Genomic DNA, 26,631 nt, shown 5'->3' with positions numbered 1-26,631 from the left:
GGAAAAGGGGGAGGGGCGGGGGGAGGCAGTGCAGAGGCCTCAGGTCCCAGAGCTGCTGCCTCCAAGTTCTCCCCCCGCCCCGCCCCGCCCCGCCCCCTTCGTCTAACGAGCCACAGCCCCTGCCTGTCCCAGTGCAGATTTTTAAAAGTGGACTGGTCACCGGCCAGACAGTGGGCACAGGGCCTTGGTTCAGGCGTCCAGCCTGGAGGAATCAGCTGCACGCGGAGAGCGCAGGGGCCACGTGGCCATCTCCGCAGAGGCAGAAACCGGGAGGAGAGGCAGGGCCAGGCAGGGGCCTCCGACGTGGGCCACACGTGTGGCACCTCCAGCCACGGGTGCTGCCCAGCAGCTCCATCACGTCTCACTTCCTCCCTGCGAAGGACACAGGGCAGCCCCATCACTCCCACCCTACAGAGGAGGGAACTGAGGCCCAGAGCGGACAAAGGGCGTTCCTGAGCCCACACAGCCCGGCGGCGGCGGAGCTGGGGATCAGAGCTTCTGCTCCTCTGCACCCCTTGCCCCCGCCAGGCACATGGCCTTACCCGGCCCTGCCGGAACCGAGACGCCCCCTTCTTGCCCTGCCTTCTGAGCCAGCAGCCTGGTTCTCCCCGATAAATTATTCACGCTCCCAAGGGCCGGCCAGCTCTGGTTACACTGACCGCAGCCCTAGGCACCTGCCATGCCCACTACCCCTCCTCCCTTGCCCAGGACCTGGAGGGTCCCAGGTTCCCTCCCCTCCAAGGTGACTTGGTGGGCTTTGAACGTCCCACCCTGGCTCAGGAGATGCTGCTCCACTTGTGGCCCAGGACAGATGTGCTGGGTGGTTTAGGGCAGGTGGCTTCCCCTCTCTGGGGCCCAGTGACCCGAGCACTCACTTCGGTGGGTGAGCCGGTGGAGGCTCAGGGAGGGCTTGACTGGGGCTGAGGCACGGTTGTCCTCATGGAGAGTCTAAGGCCAACGCAGTCTCCCCAGCATGGGCCTGCCAGGCCTCCCCTGCTTCCCATAAACAACACCCAGGTGCTTTCCACCAGGCTCGCGGGTGAAATTCTAGGCGGGGCCTCTAGGAGGATATGAATTATGGATCTGCCCTCCTGAAAGCCTGGTCCCAGCCAGAAGGAGCTTGGCTGTCCCTCCCCCGGCCACCGGGCCAGTCCCAGCTGCTCTGAGCCTGAGGAGGCTGCGTGTCCAGCCGCAGGCAGGAGACTCAGCAGGTCCCTGTGTCCCCAAGGCCCTGAGCTTGTGACACCGGCCGGCCTGGCAGGGAGCAGGTGGCCACCATGGCGAAGGAAGAAGAGGATGAGAAGAAAGCCAAGAAAGGGAAGAAGGGGAAGAAGGCGCCAGAGCCGGAGAAGCCCAAGCGGAGTCTGAAGGGGACGTCGCGGCTGTTCATGGGCTTCCGAGACCGCACGCCCAAGATCTCCAAGAAGGGGCAGTTCCGGAGCGCGTCGGCCTTCTTCTGGGGCCTCCACACCGGACCCCAGAAGACCAAACGCAAGAAGAAGGCGCGCACGGTGCTCAAGTCCACGTCGAAGCTCATGACGCAGATGCGCGTGGGCAAGAAGAAGCGCGCCATGAAGGGCAAGAAGCCGTCCTTCATGGTGATCCGCTTCCCTGGCCGGCGTGGCTACGGCCGCCTGCGCCCGCGTGCCCAGTCGCTCAGCAAGGCGTCCACGGCCATCAACTGGCTCACCAAGAAATTCCTCATCAAGAAGGCCGAGGAGTCGGGCAGCGCGCAGGCCACGCTGGACGCCTGGCTGGACCGCTCCGGCTCCCGCATGGGCTCGCGCAAGCTGCCCTTCCCGTCGGGCGCCGAGATCCTGCAGCCCGGGGGTCGCCTGCGCAGGTTCCCGCGCGCCCACAGCATCTACGCGTCGGGCGAGCCCGTGGGCTTCCTGCCCTTCGAGGACGAGGCCCCGTTCCGGCACTCGGGCTCCCGCAGGTCGCTGTACGGGCTGGAGGGCTTCCAGGACCTGGGCGAGTACTACGACTACCACCGCGAGGGTGATGACTACTACGACCGGCAGTCGCTGTACCAGTACGAGGAGGAGCCCTACCGGGGCGCCTACGGCCTCCACGGCCCGGCCTGGCCGCCCTATGACTACCCGCACGGATACCCGCCCGAGAACCCCTACGACTACTACGGCCCAGACTACTACGGGGGCTCCTTCTACTCCGACTACGGCTACCGCTATGGCTACGACGACTACGAGCCTCCCTACGCGCCCCCGTCGGGGTTCGCGTCTCCCTACGGCTACTACGACGCATACGCCGGCGAGGCGCAACCGCACGGCTACTACCAGGACTCCTACGCCCCTTCCGACGCGCTTTACCCGCCCTACCCGCCCTACGACCTCACCTACGACCTCCCGTATGCCAGGCCCTACCCGGATACCTACGGGGCGCCCTACCCGGACGCCTACGCGCCGCCCTACCTGGACGCCTACGCGCCGCCCTACCTGGACGCCTACGCGCCGCCCTACCTGGATCCTTACGCGCCGCCCTACAGCGTCCCCTACGGTGCCTCCCACGGAGTCCCCTACGCCGAAGGCATCTATGGTGGCGGGGACCAGGCCATCTACCCCCCCGAGGGGCCCTATCTTCCGCCGGAGCAGTCGGCCTTCGCATACCCGTGGGTGCCGCCGCCCATCCTGTCGCCTCACAACCCGTACGCCCACCCCATGGACGACATCGCGGAGCTGGAGGAGCCCGAGGAGGCGGGCGGTGAGCGGCAGGGCACCTCCTTCCGCCTGCCCAGCGCCGCCTTCTTCGAGCAGCAGGGCATGGACAAGCCCGCCAGGTCCAAGTTGTCCCTCATCCGCAGGTTCCGCCTCTTCCCGCGGCCCCAAGTGAAGCTGTTTGGGAAGGAGAAGTTGGACGTGCCCCTGCCGCCTTCCCTGGACATCCCTCTGCCCTTGGGAGATACAGACGAAGACGAAGAAGAGGATGAGATACCGCCGCTCCCCCCGGTGCCCTACGGCCACCCCTTCTGGGGCTTCCTCACGCCGCGGCAGCGCCGCCTCCAGCGCGCCCTCTCGGCCTTCGGCGCCCCCCGGGGCCTGGGCTTCAGCTCGGACTTCAGATGCCCAGCGCCGCGCCCGGCCACTTCGCTGGCGCGGTTCCTCAAAAAGACCCTGTCGGAAAAGGAGCCCATCCCACGGCTGAGGGGCAGCCAGAAGGCCCGGGCGCGAGGCCCGGCGGTCAGGGAGGCGGCCTACAAGCGCTTCGGCTACAAGCTGGCCGGCATGGACCCCGACCGGCCCGGCACGCCCATCGTGCTGCGGAGGGCGCAGGCGCGCGTGCGCAACAACAACAACTCCCGCCGTCCGCCGACCCCGCCGCGCGCCCCCGGCCCCGCCCCCGGCCCCGGCCCCGGCCCCGGCCCCGCCGGCCTGACCCCGGGCCTGCCTCCAACTGCCTCGCCCTACGGCTCGCTCCGCCGGCACCCGCCGCCCTGGGCCGCCCCGGCTCACGTGCCCCTCGCACCCCAGGCCAGCTGGTGGGCCTTGGCCGAGCCCCCGCCCGTGAGCCCTGAGGGGCCCCCTGACCCTCTGGCCTTCCCCGGACCTTGGCTCTCTTTCAGGGGCTCCCGCCGGCGGGGCGCGGCCTTCGGCTTCCCCGGGCCCTCACCCCGGCCCTCGCTGAGGAGCCCGCCCCGCCTGGGGTACCGCTCACCCCTGGGGCCCCGCTCGCCCCTGGGGCCCTTGTCCCCCCAGCCCTCCGTCCGCCGCGGCCCCTTCCGGCCGCCCTTCTCGCCGCCGCCCTGCCGTCCCCGCTCGCTGCGGGAGCCCCCGTCCCCGCGCCGAGCCTCGGGGCGCCCGGGCGCACCCCGGTCGCCCATGCTGGGCTCCCCGCGGCCGCCCTCGCCACCCCCTCTGCTGGGCCCCAGCCCGCGAAACCGCTCGCTCAACCTGCCCTCGCGCCTCCCACGCACGTGGCGCAGCCTCAGCGAGCCTCCCACCAGGGCTGTGAAGCCCCGGCCGCGCCAGCCCTTCCCCCTGCCACCCGGCCCTGGGTCTTGGCGGGCGGCTGCTGCTTCCGCTGCCCCTGTTCCTGAGCACCGCGAGAGCCAGCGCGAGCCCGAGGACTCGGAGACGCCCTGGACAGTGCCCCCGCTGGCCCCCAGCTGGGACGTGGACATGCCTGACGCCCACCGGCCACCCTCGCCCTGGCCGGGAGGCCCAGGCAGCCTCCGTGGCTTCTCCAGGCCACCCCCTGCACCCCCAAACCCCTTCCTCCAGCACATGGGCCCAGGGCTATCCCCTGCTCCCCAGCCTGAAGATCCCGCCTCTGACTCAACCGGTATCTTCCTGGGTAGACACCACGACCCAGGGCCTGGACAGCTGACCAAATCGGCCAACCCGAGCCTCAAGAAGCCTGAAGAAGAGGCCTGCCCGGAGGACCCCCAGCCACCAGCAGAGCCTGAACGCCCGACCCTGACACCCGCTAAGGATTTCCTCTCAGAGCAGAAAGCACTGAGGCTCAGCTTCTCCTACCCGCTGGCCACCTCTGAGCAGATGAGGGCCACGTGGCCACCATGGCGCCGCTGGGGGACACTGCCCAGGGCCCCAGCCCCCTTGGCACCCTCTGGGGCCCCAGGACCCCTGCCCAAGGCGGGTGAATGGCTCCAGGCAAGCCCTGGGCGTTTTGCTGTGGTCATGCCTCGTGTGCAAAAGCTGAGCTCTTTTCAGCGAGCTTGTCCTGCTACCCAGCAGCCTCCCATCCAGGAGCCAGAGCCCAGGCCCAGGCTGAGAGCCTGGAGTCTGCTCTGGTCCCGCCTCTGGCTGCCGGCGGAGGCCCACCAACCCTGCACGCGAGTACACGCTCGCCCCCCGTCCTGCCGCCTGCGCCCTGGAGCTGCCTGCCTGCCCCACGGGGGCTCCGGGGAAAAGGTTGGCCCCAAAGGCTGGTGGAACAAGGTATGGGGGTACAGGTTAGAGGGAGGGCTTGTGGTTCCATCCTGGGAAACAGGGCAGGAGACAGTCTTGGGACCTTGGCGAACTGCTGCCTGCTTGGGCCTCAGTCTTCCCATCTGTAGCTTGGGGAGAACAGCCTCCCAGAGTTTCTGGGGGATTGAACAAGGGGATGCCCGGCACAGGCAGGCAGAGGACAGAGATGCCAGAAACTGCTCCCAGGCACTTGGAGGAAGCGATCTTGTCCCAGCCTGGGCTCCAAGCAGTCCTGTCCTCGTCCGATCTGGATGGCACGTCCACCCTGAGCCCCCCGCAGGGATCTTGGCTGAGTACGAAACTGCAGACCCTGCCTACCCATCCTGTCTCACCCCCACGTTCACGTTCATGCTGTTCCTCGTGCCTGCTGCTGACCCTCCCCCAAACTGGGTCTTCTGTCTCTTTGGGGCTCCTGCCTAAGGGCAGTCCCCCGGGCTGCAGGGCTCTGGACTGTCCAAAGGTGAGGGCTCAGGAACCAACCTTCCAGCTTCTTTACTGCACAGTGGGGAAGCTAAGACCCAGAAGGTCACGCAGTGGATCACGGCTGAGCCAGGAGTCTGTCTGGGCCCCGTAGGGTGTGGGGCAGGCAGCCTTTCTGAGGGGTGCCAAGCCCGTGCCTGGCTGCCATGCTCGCGGCGGAACACGAGCCCGGTGCCGGGTGGCCCTCGGCGGAGGGGGGTGGTCACTGGAGCCTCCCCCGGGACGCCTGGGGTGGGCGGGGCACGCAGGGGTGGCGGGCGTTTCTCAGCCTTTGCAGACGGTGCCCCGTGGAGCGGGCAGCCAGCAGGCCCATCAATGGCGACCGGGGCGGCCTGGCTGCTGGGGGGGCCCTGGCCCCAACGGCGGGTGCCCCGTGCCGTGTGGGCCACAGCGTTGAAGGAGCGGGGCGCGAAGCGCCCGGGGGTGAGGGGCAAGGATGCGTGGGCCCTCCTCACCCTGGAATACGTGAGTGGCTGAATTATTCAGGGTTTGCGGCCACTGGCGCACATGGGCAGGTGGGTGGGCGGGAGGCCAGGGCCTCTGCGGTGATACCTGCTGTGCTCTACTTAGCACGCGGGCTGCCTCCCGGTGTCCCCTTTCCTCTCCGCTCAGGGAGGGGTGCAGGCTGGATCCGAGAGGCAGGACAGGCGGGCTCACAAGTGTGCTCGCAGTCACACGGGTCACGTGCGGGCCTGGGACGTGTGCTCGGGCGCTCCACAGCCCAACGAGGAGAGCATGTGAGTGTGTGCGCCACGGCCCGGGCAGACGTGGTATCTGCGGGGTCAAGTGTACACACTACCAGGGCACAGTGGTGGGCCTGCAGCCCACAGGGGGCATCGGGACTTTTGTCTCGAGACCCCCAGGTGCGGGGACACCTGTCACATGAGAACCTGCCCAAGGGACGTTGAGAGCACGTGCCTGCACGTGTGTGTGCCTCCAGGCAGGCACCGCAGGCCAGCGTGCACGTCCACAAGCCCCGTGCGAGACCACGGGTGGGCGTGGGAGCGCCTGGGCTGCAGGCGCCGTTGCCTGTGGGTCTGTGCGTGTGGGGCTGCGTTTGCCCTGCACGGGGCACGGGGTGCGGCACCGAACGCGGAAGTCCTGGTCCTTCCGGAGGCCCCAGGCACCAGATGCGGATGTTCTCCTAGTTGTCACACAGGCAGACCTGGGTTTCACCCTGGAGGAGGGTGTCAACCTGGGAGAACGTGAGGTGGGAGGCCTTCTGGCCAGGCAGAGGGAGCAGTGCCCGCGTGTGTGTGCTCAGCCTCTGGCAGGGCCCTCGGGAAGACGGGCAGCGCCGAGACTGGCCGTGTCCCTGGGAGTTAAGCGTTGCGTTCTGAGGCAGACAGCCCACAGGACCCGGCCGGCCCGGCCTCAGGGCTCCCTCCTCCACACGGCAGTGGGTCCTGGCCATGTCCAAGCCAGGGGGCCACGCGTGGGCACTCTCCGGCTGGCTGACCACAGGCTGTCTCCCCCAGATGCACTCCATCCGCAACCTGCCGTCCACACGGTTCCGCGAGCAGCAGCGGGAGGACGGCGTGGAGGACATGACGCAGCTGGAGTGAGTGGGGGTGGCAGGGTCAGTGAGTGGTCACCGCCTCCCACCTGGGTGCCCCTCATCTCCTGGAACATTTTCAGAGCCTGTTTCCTCCCCGGCTAAGCAAGGCTCAGGCAGTGTCACAAAGGTCCAGTAATTCAGATGGACTGGGTCCAGACCCCAGCCCCGGCGCTTACCAGCTGGGACCTGGGCAAATACTCAGCCTCTCTGCCTCAGTTTGTCGCCCACAGGATGCTGTGGGGTGGCTGTTGGTGTGAGGGTGCTGGCACATTGGAGGTGCCTCAGATGTGAGGGCCGTGCTGGTCAGTGTCATTATCCAATCACAGTGACAGCCTTCACGTCTGCTACCTGAGAGCATCCCCCACCCCAGCGAGGTGGGAACAGCGATTATCATACCCATTAGACGGATAGAAAAACTGAGGCACAGAGAGGTTAAGTAACTTGCTCAAAGCCTCACAGTTGGTTGGTGTCAGAGACAGGACTTGAACGCAGGCTTTTCTGACCAAGGCCCTACCCTGAGGGGAAGGTGGGCCCTGACTGCCCCCTCCATCTCCTCGCAGAGACCTCCAGGAGACCACTGTGCTGGCCAACCTCAAGACCAGATTTGAACGGAACCTCATCTACGTAAGGCCTGGGGCTGACCCCTCCCTGGGCTTGGGTCTGAGGGCAGCTGCCTCCCTGCCTCCTGGGGCTGCAGTGGGAAGCATGGATTTCTCCTGCTCGCCCCAGACTTGTGGCATCTGGTTGATTAATTAATTTATTTAATTTTGGCTGTGTTAGGTCTTCGTTTCTGTGCGGGGGCCACTCTTCATCGCGGTCGCGGGCCTCTCACTATCGTGGTCTCTCTTGTTGCGGAGCACAGGCTCCAGACGCACAGGCTCAGTCGTTGTGGCTCACGGGCCTAGTTGCCCCGCGGCATGTGGGATCTTCCCAGACCAGGGCTTGAACCCGTGTTCCCTGCATTAGCAGGCAGATTCTCAACCACTTCGCCACCAGGGAAGCCCGTGGCATCTGGTTTGAGCCCTGGAGTTTCTACTATTTGAGCATAGCATTCAAGAGCTGGGAGCGCTAAAATCCAAAGTCCTAAAACGTAGAGTCTTAGAGGCCTGGAGACAGGGAACCCAGAAGTGTGTGACCCCCAGCAGGGGCCCGATGGGTAAAACTTCCAGAGTCCTGGGAGCCATACACCTGGGGCCCGGGGGGACGGTCAGGGGGCGGGCCCAGACTGTGAATGAAGGAAGCAGGCACCCTTGTGGGATCGTGGCTCTGGGGCTTTGCGTGCTCCACCTTCCTCCCAGCCTCAGCCTGGTTCAGTGCCTGACACTCCACCACCAGAGCACACGACCCATCAAGCTGTCCGGGGGCCCAGGGTGCAGACACCAGGGCCAGGCAGCCAGACGTCTGTCCCCATGAAACAGGGATCCCAGCTCCCAGGAGTGGGGGAGGGAGGGACACAGACGGGCCCTGAGGCCACCGTCTGCCCGGCAGACGTACATCGGCAGCATCCTGGTGTCGGTGAACCCGTACCGGATGTTTGGAATCTACGGGCTGGAGCAAGTGCAGCAGTACAGCGGGCGGGCGCTGGCTGAGAATTCCCCGTGAGTGTCTCCAGGGCTGGGGGAGGGGACCTCCCCGGGGTCTCCTGGGTTCCTGTCTGAGCTTGGCGAGTCCCTGGTTGCCCCTCAGCTGTGGGTGGTGGATGGCGGTGGGGAGCCCAGCAGCCTCTCCCTGAGCCTGGCCACAGACCCCGGTGGGCTGGAGGCCACTGTGGCTCAGACCTGGGTGGGGGGCGTTTCGGGGAGCATTCCCTGAGGGTGGGGTACAGCAGGATTGGCTGCTTGGCTAGGCAGAGATGTCCCCCTGCCCGTCCCCTGGGAGGTTTGGGAGCACCGGCAGGGCCTGGCCCGGAACGCCTGTGGTCTGTCTCTCCAGGCACCTCTTTGCAATTGCAAATCTCGCCTTCGCCAAAATGCTCGATGCCAAACAGAACCAGTGCATAATCATCAGGTGAGCAGCGGAGGGGCCGGGGGCCGGCCTGCCTGCCCGTGTCTTCCTGCGTCACGGTGGGGTCAGGGGAGCCCAGAAGAGGCCGTGAACAGGCTGGAGCTCACTCTGCCCCCCTGCCCGGTCAGCGGAGAGAGCGGCTCTGGAAAAACTGAGGCCACGAAGCTGATTCTGCGCTACCTGGCGGCCATGAACCAGAAACGGGGCGTCACACGGCAGGTGCGTCTGTCCCCCCAGGGCCCTCAGCCCAGCGCCCCTTGTGCTCCTCGAGAGGCAAGACTCTGTGGCCCCACTTGGAGGATGGGTGGCCGAGCCCAGGGCTGCACGGAGAGGCCTCGTAGGACTTGGGGCTCTTGCTGCCTCCCCTCCCGGGAGTTCTCTCCTGCTTGCCTTCCCCTGCAGCTCTGTGTTCCAGCCCCCTGAGGCGGCCCCAGCAGAGGCCACATGGGCAGGGGGCGTCGTCCACTCCTCCCGCCTGGCCTCACATTCATGGTCGTGAAAGAGGCAGGACAGGCCCGAATGTGTGCGATGGCCAGTGTAGGGTCAGGAGAGGCTGGGGCACTGAGAAGGCCTGGCTGGGGTCTGCAGCATTGGAGGTTTGCTTAGAGAGCTGAGTTCTCTGAACCCAAGAACGTCAGAACCTCTGTAACGGTTTCCCGAGGACCTGCTGTGTGCCAGGCCCAGGCTAGGCTCTGGGGAGCAGGCAGCAGCAATAAGAGTCTGATAAATGTTCCCATCTTGTGGGAATTTTGTTCTACTGTAGGAAGCAGGAAGGAAAATAGCGGACAGGTAAATTCTGTGTATATGAAAGGGTTAAGTTGTAGGGAAGCGTAGAGAGGAGGATGGGGCGTGTTGGGGACTGCAATTTCAGGCATGGGGGTCAGGGCAGGTCCCGCTGAGAAGGCAAGGCAGTGGGGCCTGCAGACATCTGGGGAAGAGCAGGTGCGAAGGCCCTGGGGGTCCAGCAGGTGTGGTGTGCTGGGTCGGCAGAGGGGCAGCATGTGGTCCAGGCGAGGGAGGATGGTGGCTCGAACCAGAGAGGTGACAGCGGGGTTGGTGAGCACAGCTGGCCTGGGTGCGGTTCCAGGACTTGGTGAGGGACCAGACCGGGCTGTAAGAGGGGACGTCCAAGCTGGCCCCAGGCATTCGGCCTGAGTCACAGGAGCAGCCAACAGCTGAGGGGCAGGGTATGGAGAGAAGACGCAGGTGCCCTTGAGGGTCTGCCGGGCGTCCCTGCACAGGTGGTGGGAGACGGTAGATGTGCCAGGAGCCCGGAGCTCAGGGGAGGCGGGGCAGAGGCCGAGGCTCGCCAGCTCAGACTCCACAACCTGACGCTCAGACTCCGGCCCAGCCCTCCAGAGGTTTGCAGTGGCCACAGTGTCCCAGCTGGTGGCGACCTCTGCAGGTGATCTGGGGGCACTGGGCAGGGGCTGCTGGGCCCTCGGTGAGGAGGGGGTCAGCCCAGGCTTTGTGGTCAGGAGAGGTCACTTCCTGGCAGGCCACTTCTGATACCGACCTTGGCCTGCCAGCCCCTCCCATCCCAGCCTGGGTCTCCTGGAGGCCAACCAGATCATCCCTTTGCTCCAGGCCGGGGGTCAGGCCTCTAAGGGTAGACTCCCGGGAGGACTGGCTGCGTAGACAGGCGGCCGTGTGCGTCAGGCGCCTTCTGTGTGCGGGGAGCCTTCCGCTCTGTCGGCACCGGAGCCTCGCGGCGGCCCTGGGAGCTGGGAAACTGAGGCCTGGGAGGGCAGTGACTTGCCCAGTGTCCCAGAGTGCCGGGGTGGAGGGGCTGGGGTCTGAGGTTCACGGCGGGGAGCTGTCTCGGCAGGGGTCGGGGAGGACGGCGGAGGCGCGGGACGTGGCTGGGCCTGAGGGGTCGGGCCGGGCGCAGAGGAGCTGTGAAGAGGTGCCTGCTGGCTGGGGTGACCGTGCACTCACCTCCTGGCCGCCGTTGGGCCCGCTCCTGCAATCGGACGGTCTGGGTCTAGGGTCAGTTTCAGGCAAGGCTGGGCCCAGGGTCTTAAACGACGTCCCTTGTCTCGGCCCCGCCCTCCCACACGTTTGGACATCATCCTCATCTGTCTCCCGTGGTCAGCACGATGGTGCCACAGCACCACGGCCCACGCTGCCCACCGGGCCAGGAGGCCTCAGGGCTCCCTCTTGTTGGACTGGTTTTGGCTACGCGTCCTCACTGGACCCAGGCGTGCCTTGATCAGCCGAGGTCTGGGCCACAGGCTCCACCTCTGGGCTGGGAACGAGACAAGGGTTCCCTGGGGTAGGGGCTCGGGGTGGCTGGGTGCTGCTCAGCCCGGGCCACAGGCACCGGCGCACCCGCGGGTTGGGCTGGACGGCCCCACGGGGTCAGGTGTTCCCACCCCGGCCGTGTGCCCTGCCCTGTGCTGGGCACTAGAGGAGAGAACCCACCCCCAGGTGCCCACAAGGGACGGTACAGGCCAAAGCCCAGACGCACCCTGACTCCGTAAGCACCCCCAGGCCGGCCCCCGTGCCTCTCTGGGCCTCAGTCCACTCCCCTGTACGGTGGGCACGGTATTTCCGGGACTGAGCGACACTGTGGGTGAGCAGGTGGAGGGAACTGGCACCGTCCCCAAGGTAATGTGTATCATTTCGGCGGACACCGGGCCCCCTACTTCTCCCCTAAGAGTTTATCCTGAGGAAAGGATGCAGCCAGAGAAAGCACTGCTTACGCCGCCGAGCGTGGGCTGCGGTGGGCGGGCCCTTTGCTCCTCCCGGCCCTGGGGTCCCGAGCACGCTGCCTCACCCCTCCCAGCCTCAGTTTCCTGATCTGTAAGCAAGGGCGGTATTAGCGTGCCTCGTAGGATTGGTAACGATGCTGTAATTGGGGCAAAAGGTCTGGCGTGCAGTAGGTGCTTAGTAAGTGGGTGCTGTGATTAGCTACAACACCCTGGCGTCTCTGCTCTCATTAAGAGCTATCTCCCCATTTCATCCATTTAGCAGATTTTTTTTTTTTTTTTGTATGTTTTGGCCGCATGGTGCGGCACGTGGGGATCTTAGTTCCCCAGCCAGGGATGGAACCCGCACCCCCTGCAGTGGAAGCGCGGAGTCCTAACCACTGGACCGCCAGGGAGGTCCCCCCCCAGCAGGTGTTTGTTGAGAGCCTCCTGCTGCCGGGTCCTGTGTGGGTGCTGAGCACCAGGCGTGTGCACACAGGGTCCTGCCTGTGGGGCTGACGCTCTAGCGGGAGACATGGACGTACGAAGGGCTGAGGGCTGCAGGGGGCCAGAGCGCCAGTGCCCAGAGGCTGGCGCGGGCACGGTCAGGGGACTGCAGTGCTGGGCAGAGTGGGGAGGGGACAGGAGGTGGGGCTGGGCCGTGCAGGGCCTGGAGCCCGAGGGGTGGGAGCCGGGGGGGACGGGACCTCCCAAGAGTTGCGGAGGACCCCTGGAGGGAGCAAGGCGGGGCAGGGAGGAGGCCTTTCCAGGAGACTGGGTGGGTCACTGCCGGCGGTGGCTGGGGAGGGGGGCAAGAACATCCCCGGAGCCCTTTGGCAGGAAGGCCCAGCAGACCCCCCAGCTGAGGCCACGCCACGGTCCCCGAGCCCAGACACCTGGGGCCCTGAGGCTCCGGGGTTTGCTCTCAGCTGGGGCCGGGAGGGCTCGGCCACTCCCTCCGCGGTCGGAGGCCCCCGGCGTCCTGTGGGGAGCCGGTCGGTCCCGCGGGTGACCCGCTTCTGTTCTTGTCCCGCCCTCCTCCTCTGTGCTGGCGGCTCCTGAAGATAAAGGTATTGGGGGGTGCGTGTGTGCACGCTTGTGCGGTGTGGGGCGGGCGGTGTGGGGTGGGCGGTGGGGGACCTGGGGAGGCCCCCGTGGGCTCCCCGCAATGCCCGATCTTCCTCTGGCGCCCAGATCCTGGAGGCCACACCCCTCCTGGAGTCCTTTGGTAACGCCAAAACTGTCAGGAATGACAACTCCAGCCGCTTCGGGAAGTTTGTGGAGATCTTTCTGGAAGGGTGAGTGGGCCGCGGTGGAGCCCCCCGGGGCCTTGCGTGCACGGTGCCCGGCGTAGCTGACTGTGCTCCCTCCCCAGGGGCGTGATTTCTGGTGCCATAACCTCGCAGTACCTGCTTGAGAAATCCAGGATCGTGTTTCAGGTGTGTCAGGATGGAGTCGGGTGTGGGGCGTGCAGACCCTCTGAGCCTGGCACCTGGCTGAGCTGATGAACGACGCTCGGGCTGTGTGTGTGTGTCTGTGTGTGTGTGTGTGTGTGTGTGTGCGCACGCGCGCGCGCCTGTGGCTGCGTCTCCTCCCCTCCCCCACGCCCCATCCCTTGTCCCTGAGGCACACCTGGCCCCATCCTGCCACAAGGCCTTTGCAGCGCCTGTTCCTTCTACCCAGAGCACTCTTCCCGCAGACAGCTGCGTGGCCGAACCCCTCACTTCCTCCAAGTCTTCACTGAAGGTCACGCCCCAGGGAAGCGGCCCCGGTGAAGAAATGCAGCCCCCCCCCCACTGCCCACCCCCTCGGCTGCGTTGTTTCTCTGCAGAGCGCTTCTCGCCACTCACGGTACTCTGCTGAGGGTCTGTCTCCCCGGCCAGCAGGTGGACTCCACGAGGCCAGGGGCTTCTGTCTGCCTTGTTCCCCTTTGTGTCCCAAGGGCCTGGCTCGAGGCCTGGCCACAGTCTGTGCCCACCACCCTGGCTGGCCCTGCGAGTACACGTCTGGTCCGTGGACACACGTGTGCAGAGGCTTGTGTAGCTGGTACACATGCGAAAAGGGCCACCTTTCTCTCATTTCTCCAAACAGAGTTAAATCCTGCCCAAAGCCCCTCCCCACCACCACACCAGGGTCCCCCCAACGCCCCGCCAGTGCCAGGCTGGGGCTCACTAGTCACGGGGGCACCAGTCTCACCTGAGGCCCGTGTGTGCACTTGTACCTGTGGGCATAGCTGGGCTTGTATGTGAGTCCGGGGGTCACCTAGGTCCGCGGCTCCACTCTCTGCAGCCCCCAACCCACTCCACAGGCCAAAAACGAGAGGAACTACCACATCTTCTACGAGCTGCTGGCCGGGTTGCCCGCCCAGCTCCGGCAGGCCTTCAGCCTGCAGGAGGCCGAGACCTACTACTACCTGAACCAGGTGAGAGCCAGCGGGCGTCTGAGGGCCCTTGGCCTGGTCCCCTCCCCCCATCACTCCGCGTGGGCCGAGAGAGCCGAGTCGTGGCGTCCTGATGGCCAGCGAAGGTGGTGGAGGTTTGGGAGGGTGAGTTTGGACTTGTGGTGTCTCATCGTGGCAAGGGGGACAGGTGTCTTTTGGGGTCCAAAGCCAGGGTAGGGGAGGCCGACCTGATTCTTTGTTTTTCTGGAGCCTAGAATAGAACTAAGCGGCCTGGAGCGACTACGCTTCCTTCCAGAGCCTCACTTTCGTCGTCTGTAAAATGGGGACAGCACAGTCCCGCTTTGCAGGGGTGTGTGAGGATTAGAAGGAAATGTACACGAAGCCCTCAGCACAGGGCCTGGTGTGCGGTTCCTGCTCGGAGCCTCCGGCCCTCGGCAGGGGAAGGAGAACTGGGAGCTCCAGCCACACTGCAGGCCGGGGCAGAGCAGGGACCTTGAGGGCTCCTGGCCCCCACCCAGGGTCCCCGACCCCTGCCCTGCCCTCGCCCAGGGTGGGAACTGTGAGATCTCAGGGAAGAGCGACGCGGACGACTTCCGCCGGCTGCTGGCCGCCATGGAGGTGCTGGGCTTCAGCGCCGAGGACCAGGACAGCATCTTCCGAATCCTGGCCTCCATCCTGCACCTGGGCAACGTCTACTTTGAGAAGTATGAGGTGAGGGGACACCACGGCCGCACGGCCCGCTCCCTCGGGACATGGGCGTCTTCTGGAGGCTGAAGAACTGGCAGAAAAACCGCCAGCTCACAGCCGGAAGCACGGATCATCTGGTCTTTTTCCCGCCGCTTTGGGGTTGTTTATCTTTTTCTAATCGACGTATGAGAGCTTTTTATATACGTTAAGGGAATCAGCTCTTTGTCTCTAATGTGAATTGCAAATATATTTTCTGGTTTATCATTTATATTTTGGTTGTTTACAGGTTTTTTCCTGTTTTGGTTTTTGGTGGGGTTTTTTGCTATGCAGATTTAAAAAATTATTCTCAGGCATTTCATTTATCAAGTCTTATACAAATTTTAGACTTTTTATCATTTTAGAGATCTATCTCTCTAAAATTATAAAAGCCTATGCCTATAATTGTTTGAAGACCTTTTGTGGTTTCTGTGATTATTTTTTTAACATTTAAATCTCTGGTTCATCAGGAATTTATTCTAGTAAGGTACGAGGTAGGGATCTTGATTTTTTGTTTAGATAGTGACTCAGTCTCCCAACTTGAGAAATACGTATTTATCCCGTACTGAAAATTCCTGTGTACATTTGTGTCTAATTCCTGACTTTTTTATTGTGCTTCGTTGACCTGTTTACAAACTGTGTGTCTGTCCCCATAGTGTTTTAATTATTCTAACTTTATGTTTTACTATCTCCAGTGCCCCCTGTACTCCTCTTCCGTTTTAGAATCTTCCTGGCTGTTCTCGCTTGTTTCTGTTTTTTATAGGAACTCATATAAAAAGCTTATTTAGCTCAAAATGCACTCCTGTGGGTGTTTTGCAGACGGACGCACAAGAGGTTGCCTCGGTGGTGAGCGCCCGGGAGATCCAGGCCGTGGCCGAGCTGCTGCAGGTCTCCCCCGAGGGCCTGCAGAAGGCCATCACCTTCAAAGTGACCGTGAGTCCCTGGGTGCGGGGCATGCTCTCGAAGCCTCCTGCCAGCCCTGGACGGAGCTGCTTTGTGCCCTGTCCTGTGTGGGCCCCCTGCCCCTCTCCCGCACCTCCCCATCCTGTCCATCTTCTGGGTCTGGCCAGAGGTGGGTAACCTCAGACCCCAAAGGCATTTGGCACCAGTCTCCAGGCCTTTGCATAGGCTGTTCCCTCTGCCTGGAATGCGGTTCCCTTTTTCATGCCTACTGATCCTCAAGCCCCAACACAGGTACCCTCTGCTCCAGGGAGCCGTCCCTGACCCCTGGCTGGGCCAGTATCTCCCCCACCCCTGCCCTCCCCGCTCCCCAGGCTGATGTCACTGTTGTGTCTGCTTCTGCCTCTGTCTCCCCCTCAGACCGGCAGCCCCCATCCCACCAGCAAGCCAGGCAGAAGGGGGGCCGAGGGTGTCTGTCCTGCCCCTGGCTGACTGCGTGCCTGAGACAAGTCACACCATCTCCCCGGCTCCCCTCCCCACGCCCCCCACCCCCGGTCCTCTGGGGACTTTCCGGAGGTGGTGGCCAACCCGCTGTCACTCAGGGGCTGCATCCCCCGCAGGAGACGATGCGAGAGAAGATCTTCACCCCCCTGACCGTGGAGAGCGCCGTGGATGCCAGGTGAGGCCACACCGCCCGCCTGAGCCCCAGGTCCCCCGCCCCCTCGCTGTGCCTGCCCCCACCAAAACACCATCTCTGCTCCAGGGATGCCATCGCCAAGGTCCTGTACGCGCTGCTGTTTGGCTGGCTCATCGCCAGGGTCAACGCGCTGGTGTCCCCGCAGCAGGACGCGCTGTCCATCGCCATCCTGGACGTCTATGGCTTCGAGGTGGGCCCCCGGGGGCGCTCTCGCACAATCATCTGTTCAGGGCCCTCCCCTGTGATGATCTCCCTCCGCTCGCCCACCAGCACTCCCTGGGGCCTCCGGGCGCCAGGCCCTGTGGGCAGCACCAGGGACCCCAGGAAGAACCAGACCTGGGCCCTGCCCTTGGGGCGCTTCCGGGAGGGACTGGGTGGGGTGAGGATGGACACTGACGAACACATGTGGTCAGAGCTGTAACAGAGGCAGCCTGGCGCTGGGGGAGCCTAGAGCAGAGCCCTAGCTGGGCAGGCATCAGGTAAGGTTTCCTGGAGGGGGACGAGCCGTCCTGAGCTAATTCCTTAAAAACCAGTCATGGCATTTGAGGTGGAGGGAACAGCCTATGCGGAGGCTCAGAGGTGTGGGCCGTGGTGTCTGGGGAGGTGGAAGTCATCTGGGCGGTTAGGGTGGGGGACATGGAGAGAGATAGGCAAAATCAGAATAACAGAAGTGGCAGCTGAGGCTCCCGTGGCACCTGTTGTGTGCCAGCTGATGCTCTAAGCACTTTGCTTATTAGTTCACTTAATCCTTAACCACTCTGTGAGGTGGGCACTGTCCTTATCCCCATTTTACAGGTGGGGAAACTCAGGCATGGGGGGTTAGAAAGTGGCAGAGCCAGGATTGGAACGCAGGCAGAAGGTTCCAGAGCCTGGGGCTTCAGCCACTGCATGTGCCACCTTGCATGGGACTGTCAGGTTCTCCCCTGTGCGCAGTCGGAGCCACGGAGGGTTCTGGGCAGGGGGTCTGTGGGCGGGGCTCCAGTTTGGTGAAACTGCGGCTGCGGAAGGCGGGGATGAGCCTGCCCGGGGGGTGGGCAGGCCCTGGGCGGGACGGACGGGCTGCTGGCCACGGAGGGGCCGGGCCCAGCCTCACCACACGCCCGGCAGGACCTGAGCTTCAACAGCTTCGAGCAGCTGTGCATCAACTACGCGAACGAGAGCCTCCAGTACCTCTTCAACAAGATCGTCTTCCAGGAGGAGCAGGTGAGGGGCCCCCGGCAGCTCTCTGTCCCGTCCCCGCTGGCCGCTGGGCCTCCTTGGAGGCAGAGGGGCTGTGCTGAGGAGCAGCACACGCGAAGGCCTGTGTTATGGAGGGGCAGGCGCGGGGTGCTGAGCGCAGAGGAGAGCCCCCTGGGGGGTCCTCCTCACCCTTGGCAGGGCCGTTCCAGGCCGGGGGAGGAGCAGGGCCCAGAGGAGGGGGTTCGTGTTGCCCCGCTGGGGAGTGAGCTCCCCGGGCTGGGAGGCGCGCACGCAGAGGTGCCCTGGCCAGGCCCCCGGGTGGCGTCCGCCTGCGGGACGGGCTGGGAGGGACCCAGGGCTAGGAGGCAGAGGCCCGCCGCCTGCAGGAGGAGTACATCCGCGAGCAGATCGACTGGCGGGAGATCGCCTTCGCCGACAATCAGCCCTGCATCAACCTCATCTCGCTGAAGCCCTACGGCATCCTGCGCATCCTCGACGACCAGTGCTGCTTCCCGCAGGTGAGCCACGGCGCTGTGTGAGCCTGCTCAGGACGCTGGACGTCTCTGAGCCTCGTGTCCTGCATTCCTCTCTGCTCTGGTGTGGGGTCGGGAGCTCAGGACACCCAACCTGCCATTCAAACCTGGGGTGACTGAGGCTGGATGGGGGCTTGGGACGAGGGGCTGCACCAGCCTGGGAAGTCATAGAAGGCTTCCTGGAGGAGGTGACCTTGTGCTTGGGCCTCAGATTCGGATTGGAAAACACAAGGGTGGGATGGGTGCTCTAGGCAGTGGGACTAGAGCGTGCAGAGACAGCTGAGCTGGAGGGGAGGCAGCTGGGAGCACACCCGTCTTCAGGGTCCACTTAGGCCACCCCAGCCCAAGCAGTGGGCAGCCAGGGGAAATGGGGACTTGTTCCTCCTCCCCGGTGCTCACTGGGGACCAATCAGGGCTGGAGAATTTGCCACTAGGCGAGGAATGGGATGCCGGGGCCCTGTCCACCCGCTGACTGCCGCCTACCCCCAGGCCACAGACCACACATTTCTGCAGAAGTGCCATTACCACCACGGCGCCAACCCACTCTACTCCAAACCCAAGATGCCACTGCCCGAGTTCACCATCAAGCACTATGCGGGCAAAGTCACCTACCAGGTGAGACCCAGAACCATGGCCTCCAGTGCCCTTCCCCGCCGCTGGAGACACTGGCACCTGTTCCAGTTTTGGCCCTGCTGATCCTCAGCTGTGTGACCTTGGCCAAGTCACTTTACCTCTCTGAGCCTCAGTTTCCTTATCTGGAAAGTGGGGATAATAATAGTGCCCGTCTCATGGGGTGAGTGCGAGAAGTCCAGAGCCAGGGCGGGTGTGATCAGGAGGAGCCCCCATCAGCGGTCACTGTCACCACTGTCACCTCGGCTCATTCCTGCCCTGGAGATGTCTCAGGCCAGGATTTTTAGCCTCTGTCCCCACTGGGCCTCGTTTTCCTCATCCGTAGAATGGGCACGGGACAGTGTCCTCACTGAGGATGGGGCCAAGACGTGGACTGGTCACGTGACGCTGTGGCTACTGCCCCTGCCCTGGGAGTGGAGAGGCTAGTGGGGGAGGGGAGGGGACCAGAGCGGGGGGGGCGGGGCCCGTCCCTCCTAGGATAGGCAGGGAGGCCGAGGCCTGGAGGGGCAGGGCCAGGGTCACCTGGGGCTGTGAGCCCCTGACCCACCGTTAGGAGGAGGGAGGAGGAGGGGAGCAGGCGGGCTGACGCACCCCGGGGCTGCGTGGGGTGGGGGTGGGGTCCAGCCGGAGCTGCCCTCCCCTCCCCCTTTCCAGGTGCACAAGTTCCTGGACAAGAACCATGACCAGGTGCGCCAGGACGTGCTGGACCTGTTTGTGCGGAGCCGGACACGGGTGAGCGGCCTCGCCTCGCCACCCCAGCCCCCCGCAGCCTGAGCACCCAGCCCACCGTTAGGCCCCTCCCCCAGCCCGGTCCTGCCTCTGGCTCACCCCAGCCCGTCCCTCCCTGAGCGGTTCTTCCATCCCCACACCTTCTCGGCCTCCACTTGCCCCTCTGTCGAATGGGCACCCTCCCCCTGAGGTCATTGCCAGCGTTCACGGCCAGGTCTGTAACAGGCCACCTCGGGGCCAGGCACGGAGTCAGTGCCTGTGTGTTCCCCAGCCACGGGCGGGCCCCTTGGAAGGTGCTGAGCACCCTCCCTTGAGAGGTGTGCCAACCGGGAGGACACGGCCTCGCAGAGAGGACAGGGGTCCAGCGGGTCACTTTTCTGATCTCTCTGGCCCAGAGACTGACGCCTTTTGTTCTTTCCCTGTCTGTCTCTCCTCGTTTCTGCCTCTGGGTCCCTCCCCATCCCTGTCTCCTGTCTCCCGCGCCTTGACCGCTGACTGGCCCAGGTGGTGGCACACCTCTTCTCCAGCCACGCCCTGCAGGCTGCCCCTCAGCGCCTGGGCAAGAGCAGCTCCGTCACCCGGCTCTACAAGGCGCACACGGTGGCCGCTAAGTTCCAGCAGTCGCTCCTGGATCTGGTGGAAAAGATGGAGAGGTGGGCGTGGCAGGGGCGCGGGCACCCAGCCTCACCTCTGACCCACCCTGTGACCCTCAGGGGTAAGCACCCTCCTTCTCTGGGGCCTCACACTGCCCTCCTCCCGCCCCTGCCCAGGTGTAACCCCTTGTTCGTCAGGTGCCTGAAGCCCAACCACAAGAAGGTATGTGATGGCTGAGGTCCCTGGGGGAGCCAAGTCCTCTCCCCATGCTGTGTTACCTTGGGTGAGTGGCTTTGCCTCTCTGGCCCTCCATCTGTTGGGCCAATGTGCAGGCTCCCTATCTGGGCCTTCCCCCAGGAGCCAGGCCTCTTTGAGCCAGAGGTGGTGATGGCCCAGTTACGCTATTCGGGGGTGCTGGAGACTGTGCGGATCCGCAAGGAGGGCTTTCCGGTGCGGCTGCCCTTCCAGGTGTTCATCGACAGGTACCTCGGTCAGGGCGGTTCTGAGCTCCACAGACCCCTTCCCAGCCCACCGTGGCCCTAGGAATACGCAACCCAGGATGAATAGGGCTTGCCATGCACAGTTGCTCAGGTTGTGCAGTACACAAGACCAGCGCATGTTAGCTGTTACATGGAAGATGTATTTACTCTTTTGCATTTTTTCATAGTTTTATCGTGTGTGTGTTGATTGCAAAGAATAGTAATTTTAATAGTTATTTTGACAAGTTTCCAGCAGATGGCGGTAAATCACCTTATTCTACTGAAACAATTTATTACAGTTTTCGGGTTGCTCAGTATTTTTTTTTTTTAATTTTCATAATTTTTGAGCTTACTTTTAAGGCCTCTTTTATTTTATTTTATTCATTTATTTATTTTTGGTTGTGTTGGGTCTTCGTTGCTGCGCGCAGGCTTTCTCTAGTTACGGCGAGCGGGGCTACTCTTTGTTGCAGAGCACGGACTTCTCATTGTGGTGCAGAGCACGGGCTCTAGGCACACAGGCTTCAGTAGTTGTGGCACATGGGCTTAGTTGCTCCGCGGCATGTGGGATCTTCCCGGACCAGAGATCGAACCCATATCCCCTGTATTGGCAGGCGGATTCTTAACCACTGTGCCACCAGGGAAGTCCTCAGCAGAGTCTTGAGGACAGAAAGCCTTTTTCTGGTTAGAAGACACTATGAGTAGAGGCACTGCTGGGACTCGGGCTTCCGGGAGACGGGGGTTGGGGGTGGTGACCCCAAGGTCTTGCAGGTGACCGGGTGGGTCCCATAGACCCACACTGGGTTTGGGCCCTGCAGGTACCGCTGTCTAGTGGCCCTCCAGCACAACCTACCAGCCAGTGGGGACATGTGTGTGTCTGTGCTGAGCCGCCTGTGCACGGTCACGCCAAACATGTACCGCGTCGGCATCAGCAAGGTGAGTCCCGCCGGCACTCAGCCCCTGGGTGCCCCACGGCTGGAGCCTCTGGGCTCAGAAACACTCCGGCTGCAGGCTGCTGTCCCAGAGGCCATCCAGCTGAGCTGGTAAATGGATGCTGATCCTACCTCCGGACTTTGCCCGGCTGTTCCCACGCCTAGTTCACCATCCCGCCTTCCCCCGCCTCTCCAGACCCAGCGCATCCTCCCCCGACTCCAGGGCTGCCTTGTCTGTCTGCCTCCCTGGACTTCTGGAGAGGGAAGGGCCTCCAGGCAGTCACATGGCCTTCCCCTGCCTCAGTCCTTGCCTCCTGCCCTCAGCTGTTCCTGAAGGAGCACCTGCACCAGCTGCTGGAGGGCATGCGGGAGCACGTCCTGAACCTGGCGGCCCTCACGCTGCAGCGCTGCCTCCGCGGCTTCTTCATCCAGCGGCGCTTCCGCTCCCTGCGCCGCAAGATCATCTTGCTGCAGAGCCGGGCCCGTGGCTACCTGGCCAGGTGTGGCCCAGAGAGGGCAGGACTCCCTGGAGTCCAACGGCTAGGCTCTGGAAAGGCCGAGCCTGAACTTGGGTAGTGAGCTCCCTGTTCCTGGAGGCATGCAAGCTGAGAGTAGGGCCTCTGCAGGAAGGGTGATCAGACTCTCTGTGTCTCTGCTTTTGGATGTCCTTCCTCCCACCCCCTGGTCCTTGTGACCGGTGGGTGGGAATCCCTCCAGCCAAGAGGGCTCCCCCCCAGCATGTCCTATACCCTGGGACTACAACCTGATTGGAAGTACATGGTCCAGATGGTTTCATCCAGGTCCTGCCACTCAGGTTGTCGTGTGACCTTGGCCAAGTCACTGCCCCTCTCCGAGATTGTTTCCCTTTGTGCAAAGGGCCCCGGAGTGAAGTGTGGGCACTGATACCCAAGCAAGGCGGGTGTGGGCATCTCTGCCCCGTGGTCACTCATGACCCCTGCCCCCAAACCCCCCTACCCAGACCCGCCTTTTCTCCCCACCCCCAGGCAGCGGTATCAGCAGATGAGGAGGCGTCTGGTGAAGTTCCGGGCCCTGGTGCACACGTGCACAAGCCACCGGCGTCACCTCAAGGTGCTGCAGGCCTGCCCCTCACCCTCCTCCCAGGAGCCAGGACTGCCCCGTCGGGCTCTGGGGGGGGCAGCAGGAACGGGGAGGAAGCACTTGGCCCCCAGGCGGAGACTGTTGGCCAGGGCGGGCTTGGGTTCGAATCCCCGCTGGGCCCTCTGTACCTGCGATCTCCCCACCCAACCCTTGGGGTGTGCAGGGGGTTGACTGAGAGGCTGCATGGGAAGGGTGTGGCTAGTGCAGGGCTCACAGCAGGAGCCCCAGTAACCGGGCACGATTAGAATTTGGCAACCTGAACAGCACCGGCTCTGGTGTTGCTCTTGCCTTCGTGCCGGTCTCGGTGTGTTGTTGTGTAACCCACCTCCAGACAGACAGACATGACCCCAAAGCCCCGAGGAGCTGCACCTTTACTGGAGGCTCTGTGGGCGCCTGGGAGGGGCCCCGTCACACGTCTCCCTGCTACTTCCCAGAAATCCTGTGCGTCTCTCCTTCCCCAAAGTGTCACTCTGTGCCTTCTGCCTGTGTCTCTCTCGCTGTCTTTTCCCACACCCCGTTTCTCTGGCCGCGCTTCTGACCCCCGTCTGTGAGGTGGGCCTGGGGCTGTCGCCTCTGCCCGCCGCTGCCCGCCCTGACCATCTGCTCTCCTGCAGCCGAGGGCGGAGTGGAGGCTCTGGGTGGCGGAGGCGCGGCTACGGGGGCAGGAGGTGGGTGCGGGGGTCCGGGCGGCCGCAGGGGACAGGAAGGGAGGCCGGCAGGTGGGGGAACAGCAGCCCTGTTTCCTCACCCTGTGCCGTCCCCCCAGGAGCTGAGCAAGCGGCAGGTGGTGTCTGTGGGGCACCTGGAGGTCCCGGTGGAGCTGGCTGGGCTCCTGCGAGCAGTGGCGGGTACGTCAGCGCCAGGCGGTGTGGTGGGAGCGGGTGCGCGAGGGGACCAGGCCCCTCATGGCCTCCTCTGTCCACAGGCCTCAGGACGGGCCAGGTGCCCCGGGTGGCCCCCGTGCGGACTCCCCGGCTTCAGGCTGAGCCCCGGGTCACGCTGCCCCTGGATATCAACAACTACCCCATGGCCAAGTTTGTCCGGTGCCACTTCAAGGTAAGGGCTGGCAGAGGCCCAGTAGAACTGGCACTGTCCTCAGCCTGGGGCTGGCTCCCGGCCACGCCCTGTGGGATCAGGTATGAGCCTTTCAGTTGCTGGGCCGTGCGGAGTCCGGGGTCTCCAGGGGGCCTGGATAGCAGTGGAGGGCCCTCGGGGGCTCGGGAAGTGGCTGTTTGGAAACATTTCAGAAGCTTAACGAGCAGTGGATCCATGGCACACATCCCTGCCCCTCATTTCCTGCCCTCTGAGGGGGCCCCACGGGGGCTCTGTCCCCGAGACGCTGAGGTCTGCCCCTCTGCAAGCCGGTTACCCGTCTGCACGCTGCGGACCTGTGTTTCCCAGGCTGGTGTGCCCCGACCTGGCCCAGAGCAGTGGATCCAGACGCGCCCGTCAGTCCCAGCCCCGTGCCCACGTGCCCGCCCTGTGCCCACGTGCCCGCCCTGTGCCCACGTGCCAGCTCTCTGCCTATGTGCCCGCCCTGTGCCCACGTGCCCGCCCTGTGCCCCCGTGCCAGCCCTGTGCCCACGTGCCTGCCCTGTGCCCACGTGCCAGCTCTGTGCCTACGTGCCCGCTCTGTGCCCACGTGCCCGCCCTGTGCCCACGTGCCTGCCCTGTGCCCCCAGGAACCTGCCTTCGGGATGCTGACACTGCCCCTGAGGACGCCCCTCACACGGCTGCCGGCGGAGTATCATGCAGAGGCCGTGGGCATCTTCAAGCTGGTACGGGTCTGCCTAGACCACCTTCGAATTCACAGCCCCTGCCCCCGAGGCCAGACGGCGAGGCCCCTCGCCCTGCTCTCCTGGACCCTCTACTAGCCCAAGCCATGAGCCTGGGAGGGATGTGGTCGGATATGCACGTTAGAAAGTACCTTCTGGGGCGTGGATGGTGCAGGAGGTGAGGGGCCTCCTGGAGGCCGGGGGTGCGGGGAGGGGCTGGGGCTATAGAAGGTTCGTGAGCAGGAGAACCTTGATTTTTCCCAAAGGCTTGGTCACCTGGTCCAGGGTATGGCTATTACACTGTAACATGGGGGACTTTCATATGGGTATGGGGACATGGGAAGGACACGAGAGGGATGTGGGGTGGGGGTGGGGACCTGGCGGGAACAGCCCCCCGAGAGGCCCAGGAGAGTCTGTTTGTGGCCAGATCCTGCGTTTCATGGGCGACCCCCAGCTGCATGGAGCCCGGGACCATGTCTTCGGGAACTACATCGTGCAGAAAGGGCTGGCGGTGCCCGAGCTGCGGGATGAGATCCTGGCGCAGCTGGCCAACCAGGTGTGGCGCAACCCCAGTGCCCACAACGCTGAGCGGGGCTGGCTCCTGCTGGCCGCCTGCCTTGGCGGCTTTGCGCCTTCCCCGCGCCTCGACAAGTACCTGCTCAAGTGAGTGGAGCTGCGTGGCCCGGGGCGGACGCCAGGTCAGGCTAGGCCAGGAGGGAGGCTCGGTCCTTGGAAGCTCAGGCTTGGGGGCTGGCCCGGGGCTTCACTGCGGAGGGCAGGAGTCAGGTGAGACGGGATACAGGGCTTCTGGAACTCGGAGGTAGCCAGCCCAGGGTGCGGGGAATTTGGAAGAGAGGCGCTGATCTCTCACATCATGGGGGGCGGGGTGCAGCGGTATGGTTAAGAGTGTAGACTCCGACAGTCTGTGTTCAAATCCCAGCTCAGCCGCGTATGACCTGTGTGACCTTGGGCAAGTTACTTAATTTCTCTGAGCCTCTTTCCTCTCCTATAAAACGGGGCTGATAAGAGTACCTACGTAGTAGGCTGTGTGAGGATTAAATGTGCAAACACGTGTGAAGTGGTTAGAACAGAGATGGGCTCACGGTAAGTGCTGTGTGTGTGTAGCCCTTGTCAGCATCCTGGTCTTGATAAGATGATGGTGATGATGATGTCACCGTGCTGGGTGATAAGAATGATTTGCAAGGGAAAGAGCTCAAGCAGGCCCTGGGCACGCATCCTAGTTCTGACACTTACTTGCTGTGTGACCTGGGCCAAGTCACTGCCCGTCTCTGAGCCTCTTTCCTTACCTGGAAATTGGGGATGGTAACAGGACCCACCTCACAGGGTAGCTGTGAACTACGGAGCGTGCAGAGCTCCCCGGAGCCGCGTGCAGTAGGGGCAGCTCCCTTGGCCGGCCCTGGGAATCTGTGCCGGGGGCAGGGCCACTACCTGCCTGCTGGGCTTCCCGTGGGCACGGCTCTAGCTTCCCTCTGGTAGCCGCTGCCTGCCTGCTCCTCTGGTGCTCCTGGCCAGGCTGCCAGCAGTGGGGAGGGGGCAGGGAGCCCGGCACGAGCAGTGCCCGCCCCTGACAGGGATCAGGCTGGTTGGCCCTGGGTCAGGTTGATCCCTCACGGCCGTCTCTGTGAACTTGGAAGCAGGCTCAGAGAGGGCCGATGACCGCCCTGGGTGGCCTGGTGGGGGAATGGAGGGAGTCCCCAGAGGCCAGGTCTTTGCCCACACCCCCTGCAGACCCTACCCTGGCAGCGACATTTTGCTCCCAACAAGCTTAGGTGGGCTAACCTGGAACCTTTTTGGCCGTCCTTGGGCCTCTGGCCTGGACGCTTTCCACTTAGCCCAGGAACTCCGGGCTGCCCGAGATCATCTGTAGACCACTCTCAGAGCTCTGGGCTGGCCTGGGCCCTCTGACTAGCCGCGGGGTCTTCCCCCACGCCTGGCTAGCCTCAGGTCCCTCCTCATCCTCGCGCCAACTCCTACCCATCAGGTTTGTGTCTGATTATGGGCGGAATGGCTTCCAGGCTGTGTGTCAACATCGCCTCATGCAGGCCATGGGCCAGGCCCAACAGCAGGGCCCTGGCGCTGCCCGCACCTTCCCTCCGACCCAGCTCGAGTGGACAGCAACCCAGGAGAAGGCCGGGATGGCGCTGGACGTGGGCTGCTTCAACGGTGAGCTGCCCTCCCTGCGCGGTGCTGCTCCCCGCAGACCCGCCCCCGCCCCATGGAGGGGCAGCTGGAGTCAGCAGGCGC

The 26,631-nt window shown here is 64.0% G+C and overlaps 1 protein-coding gene and 1 long non-coding RNA gene across 2 annotated transcripts in view; one reads left to right on the top strand and one right to left on the bottom strand.

The window, feature by feature from the left end:
- The first annotated feature begins 878 nt into the window (after window positions 1-878).
- The window catches only part of MYO15A (myosin XVA), a 50,528-nt gene continuing 24,775 nt past the window's right edge, over window positions 879-26,631 (top strand). Inside the window, exons 1-30 of the mRNA XM_082371680.1 lie at window positions 879-4,916; window positions 6,905-6,987; window positions 7,545-7,608; window positions 8,473-8,582; window positions 8,917-8,991; window positions 9,117-9,396; window positions 12,206-12,282; window positions 12,749-12,976; window positions 13,054-13,117; window positions 13,987-14,100; window positions 14,629-14,790; window positions 15,622-15,735; window positions 16,323-16,381; window positions 16,466-16,589; window positions 17,507-17,602; window positions 17,965-18,096; window positions 18,601-18,726; window positions 19,396-19,473; window positions 19,975-20,123; window positions 20,241-20,286; window positions 20,422-20,546; window positions 21,359-21,476; window positions 21,797-21,972; window positions 22,477-22,561; window positions 23,206-23,259; window positions 23,358-23,439; window positions 23,517-23,647; window positions 24,274-24,369; window positions 24,794-25,029; window positions 26,369-26,550. Of these exons, the coding sequence (XP_082227806.1) occupies window positions 1,278-4,916; window positions 6,905-6,987; window positions 7,545-7,608; window positions 8,473-8,582; window positions 8,917-8,991; window positions 9,117-9,396; window positions 12,206-12,282; window positions 12,749-12,976; window positions 13,054-13,117; window positions 13,987-14,100; window positions 14,629-14,790; window positions 15,622-15,735; window positions 16,323-16,381; window positions 16,466-16,589; window positions 17,507-17,602; window positions 17,965-18,096; window positions 18,601-18,726; window positions 19,396-19,473; window positions 19,975-20,123; window positions 20,241-20,286; window positions 20,422-20,546; window positions 21,359-21,476; window positions 21,797-21,972; window positions 22,477-22,561; window positions 23,206-23,259; window positions 23,358-23,439; window positions 23,517-23,647; window positions 24,274-24,369; window positions 24,794-25,029; window positions 26,369-26,550 (7,105 nt within the window). The 5' untranslated portion in view covers window positions 879-1,277. The remainder of the gene's footprint in view (window positions 4,917-6,904; window positions 6,988-7,544; window positions 7,609-8,472; window positions 8,583-8,916; window positions 8,992-9,116; window positions 9,397-12,205; window positions 12,283-12,748; window positions 12,977-13,053; window positions 13,118-13,986; window positions 14,101-14,628; window positions 14,791-15,621; window positions 15,736-16,322; window positions 16,382-16,465; window positions 16,590-17,506; window positions 17,603-17,964; window positions 18,097-18,600; window positions 18,727-19,395; window positions 19,474-19,974; window positions 20,124-20,240; window positions 20,287-20,421; window positions 20,547-21,358; window positions 21,477-21,796; window positions 21,973-22,476; window positions 22,562-23,205; window positions 23,260-23,357; window positions 23,440-23,516; window positions 23,648-24,273; window positions 24,370-24,793; window positions 25,030-26,368; window positions 26,551-26,631) is intronic.
- LOC309619017 lies at window positions 9,715-12,244 on the bottom strand. The gene is made up of 3 exons (XR_014238713.1): window positions 11,694-12,244; window positions 10,927-11,236; window positions 9,715-10,221 (listed from the first exon to the last, which is right to left on the bottom strand). It is a non-coding gene; the product is annotated as an uncharacterized lncRNA (long non-coding RNA).

The sequence above is a fragment of the Balaenoptera borealis genome (assembly GCF_965194805.1).
Source record: "Balaenoptera borealis genome assembly, chromosome: 20".
In the NCBI taxonomy this organism is placed as follows: domain Eukaryota; kingdom Metazoa; phylum Chordata; class Mammalia; order Artiodactyla; family Balaenopteridae; genus Balaenoptera; species Balaenoptera borealis.
Note: the sequence above shows the minus strand (reverse complement) of the source record. Positions and strands in the feature narration are given on the sequence as shown.